The sequence below is a fragment of the Cryptomeria japonica genome, chromosome 6 (assembly GCF_030272615.1).
Source record: "Cryptomeria japonica chromosome 6, Sugi_1.0, whole genome shotgun sequence".
In the NCBI taxonomy this organism is placed as follows: Eukaryota; Viridiplantae; Streptophyta; class Pinopsida; order Cupressales; family Cupressaceae; genus Cryptomeria; species Cryptomeria japonica.
Genome location: NC_081410.1, coordinates 178,736,295 through 178,747,108, shown reverse-complemented (window position 1 = coordinate 178,747,108; position 10,814 = coordinate 178,736,295). Strand labels below are relative to the sequence as shown.

Sequence of the window (10,814 nt, the reverse complement as noted above, 5' to 3'; positions counted from 1 at the left end):
GTATATCTAGTATCACGTCTAATTTCTTCAAGAAAAGTGAGAAGCTTGAGTAAATATATCAAAGGAGTACTAATATGAACTAAATTATTTCACTAAGTCAAATTCAATTTGAGCCCTTTATTTATAAAGTAGTGAAAAAATATATTGAGGCTAAATAAATGAAGAGAAGGAAGCAACTCATAAAAAATAATACATGAAAATTATTGCATCTTCTAAAAGATAAATAAGTACTTGGTGTCTAATAGATTTATAAGGTAAACTATAATGTTGATGATTTTGTGAAAGGACACATGAAAATATTGTTGCCTATGGATTTGCCAAAAAACCTAGGATAAATTATTTATAAGTCTTTGCTTGAATTGTAAGACTAGACACCATCAAGATTATCCTAACAATGGCTATACAATACAAGTGGATTGTATGTCAACTGGATGTGAAATCAACTTTTCTTAATGGTTATATAGATGAGAAAGTCTATGTAGAAAAACTAATGAGATATAACATTCTAAGAAAAGAACATTTGGTTTAAAATTTGAAGAAGACTTTATATGGGTTGATGTGGACCCTGTATTCTTGGTACACAAGGATTGATATTTATTTCTTGAAGAAGGGTTTTAGAAGAAGCCACTCAAAGCCACCATTATATGTCAAACATATTGATAACAAAATTCTCATTGTTTAACTTTATGTTGAGATTTTATTTAAATACAATTGATGACAAAACTCTTTAATGTAGACATTTAAGTAGAAATAAACCAAGAGTTTGAAATGTTAGATATAGGGATAATGTATTATTGTTTTTGTGTAGAAGTGTAACAAAAAAATAGAACTTAAATTTATTTCTCAAACCGAACCAGTAGAAAATTTTAAAAAAGTTTAGAATGAAGACATGCATAGAAGTTGTAATTTTTGTAGCACTTAGTGAGAAATACATGGCTTTGTTTGACAAAATTACTCATTACTAGACCTTTTTATTTAGTCTTGTTTGATCAGGTCAAAGACATGCATAAGTTGATTGTCGGAAAGTTCTTGTAACATGAGTGTCAACATTTGTATTGTCAGATCAAGTCATGAGATTATTTTGTGTTAGAAAATGCCGTTCAAAATTACATGATTATTCTCAATCGTTCTCTTCAGCTCAAACAAATTATTACAATAAAGAGGGTGGTTTGTCATGATAGAGATTGTTCCATTGCATGGTTCAAAGAAGCAAACATGGTGATGGTTGTTAAGTTTAATAATCTGGTTAATTATTTTGTTAAAGATTAAGACACAGGTGAATGTGATAGAAAAGATAACAGAAGTACATATAATTGATTGCGATTTAACCCTAAAAAGCTCAAATTATTCAAGAGTATATGCATAATAAAGACATAAAGTGGATTTGTAGAGAATGCGTGAAAATGTGATGGTCAGCATCGCCCTGATTAAACAAGATTACGTCGTTTGTCGAAATGATACAACGACTAAGACTACAAAGAGTTAGCAAAATGATACGATAATTAAAGCGTCTCATTTCACGTTGAACAATTTTGCTCAGTTATTATTATATGTGATCATAAATGGTATGTTTGTATTTGAGATTAATTACAATTAGTTTATGATATATTGGTAAGAAATATTTTAGTTACAATTAGTTTATGGCATCTTTTCTATTGTTGGAGTTTTTTTCATCTTCATGATGAATCATGGAGTGTGATTCAAAACGTTGATGGGAAAAAATACATACAATCGAATCTAGAAAACTTCATAAAAAAGAAATATTTATTAAATATTTTTTATGAATAGCATCATTTGCAACAGGGAATTGGTTTAATGTTCGGAATGATTATACGGAATTTGAGTCTTCTATAGTTTCTAGTGGTCATGTAATTTTTCCTAGTTCAAATCTAAAAACCCAAGGTTGTTGTGCTTGCACACATTTATAACTCGCTCTTACAAAGTTATAATCAGAACCTAAAACATTGCTTGTAATTTAGATTTGTAGTTTTGAATGTCCCTCATGAAACCTACTCTAGAATCCTAAAAGTTCGCTTCAGTTAAATCCAAGATATAGACTCTACTTGCATTCTTATAATTGCAAAGATGCAATAAACTCTAATTCTAAAACCTTACAACAACAAACCACTTAGAACTTTTGAGTTTTTCTTGCAATTCCAAACTTGTATCTTGATTTTGAATATCTAAATAGTTAGTAACTGATTTTTTTTTCTCCTACTTCTTTAGAGATAAAGTATTTTGATATATGATATCACCTTAAAAAAAATAAAGTATGATTCTAAAGGAGTTCTTCCTTCTTTGAATCTCATCTTAGAGTTGGTGAATATTTCAGATATAGATCTTGCGCACATGATTTTAGAAGAATTCCACAAAAGAATAAATGAAATGAAGGGCCGGGGGGAAAGAAGAGAATAATATTGTAGAATGTGGGACAATTCTAGTTGTCTTCTTCCCCATCTCACTGCAATCTTCTATGCTAATGTTAATCTATGCTTAGTTCTAGAAACAAAACACAAGAAAGATTTTAAGACTTTTGAAAAAAAAGGTGCTCTAAAACCATGTTATAAGATATTGTTAGAATTCCAACTCACAATGAATGTGCAAACATAAGTATTGATTTATCTAAGCAATTCTATGAGTAGAATTCTAATCAATGCATCTAAGTGCTCAATAAGGACAAGTTAAAGAATGAAAGAGCTATAAGATCTACAATTTCTAAGACACTTCATTAGAGTTATTTTATGAAGAATTAAGTTGCTTAATCTCCTTTATCAATAGAATTGTAGTAAATATAATTGCTAAGGATTTTAACCTATGGATGTTCCAATTTATTGTTATAATCCTAGATGGTAAAAAGTATATTGATCAAGATATTCAAATCAAGAATGGTTTGTATAGCTAGATGGTAGAGGTTATTCCATCAAAATATTTCTTTAGGGACTTCTACCTAATTTACTTAATTTTCAAGAGGGCTATCTTTTCTACATTAGAAAGAGATAGTCTTAGGTGATGGTTATCTATAAATTCAACTCAAGAAAGAAATAAATATATTTTGGAACGGTGAATGGTTCCTTGTCTTTCTCATTGTCAGAGTGTTGTAAATTGGTATTAACAAGATAATATAAGCTGGAGAACCATTTCTATTATTATCATTAGGGAAAGTGGCCATTTTGAGTTGACGTCTCATGCCTATTGTCTCGTTAATTGTTCGCTTTGACCACCACAAATTTGCACAATTGATCCAATTCTTATGCACAAATGATTTTTTAGTGAGCTTTTAATTAGTAAAATCCAATAAATGATGATTGAAACATTCCCTTAATATAATAACGATTTTATAGAAGATAAAGATGCTTATCATCTCTTTGAATAAGAAAAAGACTGAAATATAAAAGACAAAATAATAAAATTGACTCTCTTATAAACTATTTTTAAACTATTTTTATTTTTATGAACGTTAAAGCTCTATTTATCAATCTATCTAATAATAAAAACTTACAATCAACAATCAAATTTTCAATAACAGACATCACTTAAATATCTGATCATTTCTTGACTTTAATGCTATCTGATCAATAATAGACGAACGAATGATGATTTTGTTGCAGGCCAGATAAGTTAGATCTATATGACACCAAGTCATTTGCAAGCTTAGTGTGTGGTAGTGGCAAAGATAATCTCATTCTGGATATTGATCCAAATAACGTCAATGTCAGAATGTGACTCGGTATCTATTTCGGGCAATTTGCAGATCCTACCTCAACACAAACGTCTTCTGCTTGCACACTATGTTTATGTTTACCTCTTATTCTCCCCTCTGCAATTGCGTGGTAGTACTACGTTATTTTCAGAGGAGTTTTGATGTTTGGAGTTGTAGTTTTTTGGAATTTTTATAGATTGTTTTGGTTTGTGGATATTATTAAAAGTTTTTTTTATTTCTTTCCTTCATTCATTATTATCTTATTTATAGGTTTTTTAATCTTACAAAGGATGACAATGTAATTTATTAGATTAAAAAACTACTTTTTAGATGAAAGCTGTTATAAATATATTAACTTTTTTTTCGTAAGGAGATAATGATTATTTTGATAAAAATTATACGTAAATAATTAATAATAAAAAAAATAATAAAAAAATTAATGCAAAGATGATCTCATCTGAGACGAAATATCGCAATATAGACGAACGAATGATGCCAAAAATAAAATGTTGATTTTGTTGCAGGCCAGATAAGTTAGATCTATATGACACCAAGTCATTTGCAAGCTTAGTGTGTGGTAGTGGCAAAGATATTGATCTCATTCTGGATATTGATCCAAATGACGTCAATGTCAGAATGTGACTCGGTATCTATTTCGGGCGATTTGCAGATCCTACCTCAACACAAACGTCTTCTGCTTGCACACTATGTTTATGTTATCCACAAACGTCTTATTACCTCTTATTATCCACTCTGCAATTGCGTAGTAGTACAAACTTTATAGGGTTTTGATATTTGGAGTTGTAGTTTTTTGGAATTTTTATAGATTGTTTTGGTTTGTGGATATTATTAAAAAAAAAATTTATTTCATTCTTTCATTCATATTATCTTATTTATAGGTTTTTTTTATCTTACAATTGACAATGTAATTTATTAGATTTAAACTTGTTACATTTTTAGATGAAAGCTGTTATAAATATATTAGCACTTGTTTCGTAAGGAGACAATGATTATTTTGATAAAAATTATACGTAAATAATTAATTTAAAAAAATTAATTCTTTATATATTTTTTGTGTTAGAAGTATAACTTTTTATTCCTCAATGCAATAAGCTTTTATTTATCAAGTAAATTACGTAAAGTGTATTTCTAGAATTCTTTATATATTTTTGTGGTTAGAATTATAACTTCTTATTCCTGAATACAATATATTTTTTATCAATTTAAATTACATAAAAATTACTTCTAGAAGGTGTTAAACCTTGGAATACAGATTTAGAAGTTCATATGGATATAATGAGAAGCTTATATGGAAATCTATAACTTTAAATTGAAGTTTGTTGAAGCTACCTTGACATACCACAAATGAGTTGTGGTGATACATCTATGTGTGGGAGGCATAGGTTAAGGGAATTTCCAAAAAATTTGGTGAACTCGAGAAATTGAAAGTGTTGGAAATGGGGAATGAGTTCTTGACAATTTTGCCACCTTCTATTGTGAATTTGTCCTCTTGACTAGTCTTTTGACTATAATGAATTGAAAAATTTACTTGACTCTATGATTCATTTGTCATTTCAATTAATCCTAAAAATAATTTAGGCTAGATTAAATGAGAAAAAGAGGGTCTTGTCCCCTTACAAAAACAACCAAAGGCTAATCAAAGTGGGCCCAAACTAGCCATAAATATTACTACAATAGCACAAGAGTAGCGAAGTAAAAATGATAGAGTTAAAATAAGAAATAGATAACAACATTAAAACCTTATGAATCATAGGAAATTCCCGACCCCAACCCCCCCAGAGTGCGAAACTTTGAAAGAGCATTCATGTTTATGGCACAAATAGAGATTCATTGCTTCTTGCACTCATTGAGCTACAACAAAGAGAAGGTGGCAACATACATGTTTATTAGCAAAGATATAAACCTTATCATTTTGTTCCAGTTGTCAACCATTCCTCATTTTTTTCCCTCATCAATCTAACATGTCATTTCTTCATAGAGAGAACATTTAATTTTCTTGTCTTTAGAAGTATGATTTTGGAGGCTTTCTATTGTGGGAACATGGATGTTACTGGCATTGGGGGTTAGGGGCTATCCTTCAAATCAATCTCCTAGTGAGTATCTATAATATTGAACTTGATGTAAGGGGCATTCATTCCCTCAAAGTAGCTATTGCCCTCTCATTTCATTGGGGAAGGATGTTTAGGGATGGTATCCTCCAAACTCTCACACCTTGTGTCCTTTTCCAAGTCAAACTAGTCCCTTGACAAATCGATCTCCTACTACTCAAGAGGCTTGGCTACTAGTGTGTTTGATCTCCTAATCACAATCTTTGTCCCAGAAACCTTTTCTTAAGATATATTAATGTTTTTACGACCCCCTTGGTGGATTTAACTAGTATGGGTTCAAATAAACTTTCCAACAAACTAACTTAGAGAGAAGTGTGCCTCTTCAATCTCTTTGTTTTTAAAAGCTTCTTTGCAACTTTCTTCCTAATCAAGGTTTGAGATTTCCTTTTATAGAAATAGGGAATGAGTTCTTGAGAAGTTTGCCAACTTCTATCTTGAATTTGCCCTCTTTGATTAGTCTTTTTGACTATAATGAATTAATAACTTTACCCAACTCTATGGGTCAATTGTCCTTCTGACTAGAGTCTTAAAAGTTTTAATTGTCAATTAAAAAATTTACTAGAATCTATATATAATTTGTCCTATTTAACTAGTTTTGAAATTTATAAATGTGATAGATTAAAAACTTTACTAAATCAAAATAACAATCTTATATGAAATCTATAAATTAATAGAAAGAGAATCTAAAAAATTAAATTGAGATTTCACATTATATTTGAAAACAAAGAAAAGTCCTCTTAAGAAATTATTTTATACAACTCTAACAAGAATTCCCTGTCTTGGTGCATGTCCTTTCAATTGCCAACCTATTAAAGTGGTGATGTCCACACAATATGTCAAATCTTTGTAGTGGGATGCATGTGTGATACTATCTTCTTTTATTAAAGTATAGAAATTCTTTAAAGAGGCATGTTGTACAAACACTCCAAGTTTTCTAAAATAATTATTCATATCATATTGTTCAATTATTATGAAGTGTAGGGTCATAGTATACATTATTGAATGTTCAAATATCTAGATATTTCAATCAAATATATTAATATTCTAAAAGTTGAGTCTGTAACTACTCTATCCAAAAAAGAATAAATAAAAAAAATAATAAATTACTTAATCAAAATTCACAACGACCAAATCATGATTAACAAAGAATAGTGGCCACTCAAAAATTAATTCATTGGTTGTCTTTTAAATTCATTGTGCTGCTCAATTTTTCTCAATTCCATCTCATTTCACTGATTCCATGGAGTCCCTGGCTCAGAGCTTTCCATTTTCTCATATCATGGAATCCCTGACTTGGCGCTCCCTCAAGGAGGCCATAACTTTTGGACTCGGGATTTTCTTCTTCCTTTACTGCTTCGTCTATAAGCTGAGGGGGGAGGCCAGGAAAATGAAATTGCCTCCAGGACCACGTCCATGGCCTCTCATAGGAAGTCTCCATCTCTTGGGAAACCTTCCTCATCAGTCTCTTACCATTCTGACAAAGAAATATGGACCCATAATGTTTCTCCGTTTGGGTTCAGTCCCCACAGTTGTTGTGTCTTCTCCTGCGATGGCAAAAGAGTTCCTAAAAACCCATGATTTGGTGTTTGCAACCAGACCAAACTGTGCACTGGGGAAGTATATATGCTATGATCATAAAGACGTGGCGCTTGCCCCCTATGGAGCGTACTGGAGGCAGAGTAGAAAGCTGTTGACGGTGGAGCTGCTCACAGTGAAGAGAAACGATTCTTTCAATTTCGTGAGAGAGGAAGAAGTGTCCGCCACGATCGCCTCCATCTGGAAGGAAAGCGGGCATGGAGCCCAGTGTGTGGATGTGAAAAAGCGAGTCACCTCACTCACGCAAAATATTACCTGTAGAATGTTTGCCAGCAGGACTTACTCTGATAACGACTTGGACGGACGGCATGGCTTCAAAACAATGGTTGAAGAGATGCTTGCTGTGGCCGGTGCGTTTTGCGTTGGCGATTTCATTCCTTCTCTCGACTGGCTCGACTTGCAAAGAATCCGTCGTCGAATGCAGGCCATTCACAAGATATTCGATGGATTTGCTGAAAAAGTAATCGATGAGCACATCAATCGTAGATTGGAGGATGGAGAACTGAACGATGGTTGTGTTAAAGACATGGTAGATGTGTTGCTCGGCATGGCCGAAATGGAGAACCAGACAATCTCACGAAACCACATCAAAGCCATGATCTTGGTAAGTCTGAGAAACAAGGCCGACTTGGCTTTCACAAATCTGATTACAAATTGTTTTGAAACAATTTTAATTTTAACATGTCGATCTTTCACAATATATGATAGTTCTTTTTTAATTTTTTTTAGATTCGATTGTGTCTCTCAGAAAATGAATTATCTGTGTGCAGGATATGTTAACTGCGGGAATGGAAACCTCGGCGACATTGCTAGAGTGGTCGATGAGTGAATTGGTGAGGAATCCTGCAACGCTGGCCCGAGTGCAGGAAGAGATGGAATCAGCAGTGGGCAGAAATCGCAGAATAAAGGAGAGTGACATCACAAACCTCGACTACTTGCTATGCGTGGTGAAAGAAACATTTCGGCTTCATCCACCGCTACCTCTGCTCCTTCCCCACGAATCGATAGAGGGCTGCAACGTGGGAGGATATTTCATTCCGCCAAAGTCGAGGTTGATTGTGAATGTGTGGGCGATGGGAAGGGATGAGAACGTTTGGAAAGATGCTCATCAATTTAAGCCCGAGCGGTTTATGGGGTGTAATAAGGATGTGAGAGGTCAGGACTTCGATTTGCTGCCCTTCGGAACAGGAAGAAGGGGATGCCCTGGGATTTCTATGGGTCTTTCTATTGTTGAGTTGGGACTTGCTCAGATTCTTCATTGCTTTGACTGGAATGTCGAGGGAGATTTGGATATGGCGGAAGAGTTTGGATTAACTGTTCCCAGAAAAACTCCACTGTTTGCTCGCCCTTCATGGAGGCTCACAGCTGAATATCCTATATAAGAGACTGTTCTCTGCTAGGCATCCTTGTACATTAAATATGTGCTTAAATCACGATTATGTTTATTAATTTGTGAAAAGTATGTGAAGAAATATGAGACATTACGTGTGTCTGAAATCTGTTATCATTTCTGTTCTTTGTTAAGCGTTTTTCCAGTCTTTCATGAACTGAATTGTTTTTAATCACAGCTGAATATCTTGTTAAAGAGATGATAGATGTTTTCGCTGCTTGTGTCAATTGACCATTTGGTCATTGTGAAATATTCATTACGTACATGGAAATCAGAATACAACAGATTTTGTGTTTTCATTTTGGAGACTGCTGCAGGGCTATTGCATTTAGTATTGTTAGCAGATTCTTGTTGCACTTCTATAAAGCGTTTTATCAGCTTTTCCCATTGTCTCAATTAATTAATTAATTAAAATTAAATATTAATTATAAATATCTTGTTCATACAAATATGAAACTCTATTCAATATTCATACTTTAGTTGTTATCAATCTTGAAATTTAAGATAAAGATAATGGTGAAGGTTTTTGGTTGGTTATAGATGCTAGTGAAAATTTGTTGGTTTTTAGATACATATGCAAATTCATGATTCATGATTTCATTTTCAATAACTAAATATGACTACAAAGCAATTTATTTATCATTAAATAGATATAATTTCCTTTGATGAAATGATTTTCCAATAACAACTAGAAATATACTAGGAACTTTATATATAAACTCCCATATGATTTACTTGACATGCATTTAAAATAGTTTTGGTTTTAGTGTATAATCAATTATTTATTTTATTAAAAAATGTATTCTATATTACAAATATACAAAAAAAATTAGCCCTTATTGTACTTAACTATGAATAGAAGTCACACCTCAAGAGAATCAACCTAAATAATTGCAATGGATTACTTAAAATAATATATCAAAATATAAATTAATTCTTACCACAATGAACAAATGTATAAAAATTCATAATTAAACATTAATAAAAGTTATAAAGCTAGTTGATGTAGAGAATAATTATATGGTTTGCTTCCACGTCTATCACTACTAGAAAGGAAAGGTTGACATTATCATGGTTGAGAATGGTGTCTGTACACAAGTTAATCATAGAAGACGGAAATTTTATGTTATCCACCAAGTTCAAGGAATTTCAAGGTTTGTTTGACTGAACTAATTCTTATTTTAATGTTGTATAATACTAGTTATAAGTGAATAATATAAAATTAAAATATTAATTGAATTTAGATATTTTCTTATAAAGAGCAATAACATGAAAATTTTACAATTCTTATTAGAACGAGGGATATGGGCTACTTTATTAATGATTGTTCTAGTACTTTTGATAATATTATTCTCATTTTCTGTCAATTGAAGTGGTCATTTTTAGGTAAATAAATGTACAAATACTATATAGTTATATTATGTTATTTTTGTCAAATCATTTAATCCATGTTTACAAGACAATACACATCAATACAATCTAACAAATTAGCTTAGAACCTCCTCGTATTCTAAGGGATTTTTCAATAAATAATATTGAAAATTAAAATATCATCCATTTTTTTAGGAACCTTACTCTAATATCGGAATTCCTAATTAATTTTTTAATTATCTTTCTAGTGATAATAACATTTCTTATATTTTATTATTATCTTTTGTGTTTCAATACTTATTGTTTTATACTTATTCTCATTTATGATACCTATCATAAATTTTTCCAATATATACATTTTATGGTAGAATTCAATAATCCAAATAAGCATGTTAACTTAACATATATTTTATTACAAGGGCGAAGTTTAACAGGGATAGGAAAATGGCTGATGTTACAGTCAAGAAATTCCATAGAAATGAGAAGGAGAGGGAAAATCTCATGAAAATCGATAAAAGAAGCTACGATACGGGTAACATTAAATCTATATGGCACTTTGTTCTTGTGGTTTAGATGAGGTATGTAACCCTAGATGACAGATTTACTAGGGTCTATAGGCATCATTTTA

At 31.6% G+C, this 10,814-nt stretch overlaps 1 protein-coding gene across 1 annotated transcript; it reads left to right on the top strand.

Moving 5' to 3' along the window:
- Positions 1-7,059: 7,059 nt before the first annotated feature.
- LOC131052579 (cytochrome P450 71AU50-like) lies at positions 7,060-9,114 on the top strand. Its single transcript, XM_057987164.2, has 2 exons — positions 7,060-8,029; positions 8,196-9,114. Exons 1-2 carry the CDS (start codon positions 7,070-7,072, stop codon positions 8,805-8,807), a joined length of 1,572 nt encoding a protein of 523 aa, XP_057843147.2. The 5' UTR covers positions 7,060-7,069; the 3' UTR covers positions 8,808-9,114.
- The last annotated feature ends 1,700 nt before the right edge of the window (positions 9,115-10,814 follow it).

What these genes read in the sequence shown, in the direction of transcription:
- LOC131052579 (XM_057987164.2), top strand. Translation starts at nt 7,070, where the DNA reads ATGGAGTCCCTGGCTCAGAGCTTTCCATTTTCTCATATCATGGAATCC. An exon ending in ACATCAAAGCCATGATCTTG is followed by an intron (nt 8,030 to 8,195) that starts GTAAGTCTGAGA and finishes ATCTGTGTGCAG; the next exon opens with GATATGTTAACTGCGGGAAT.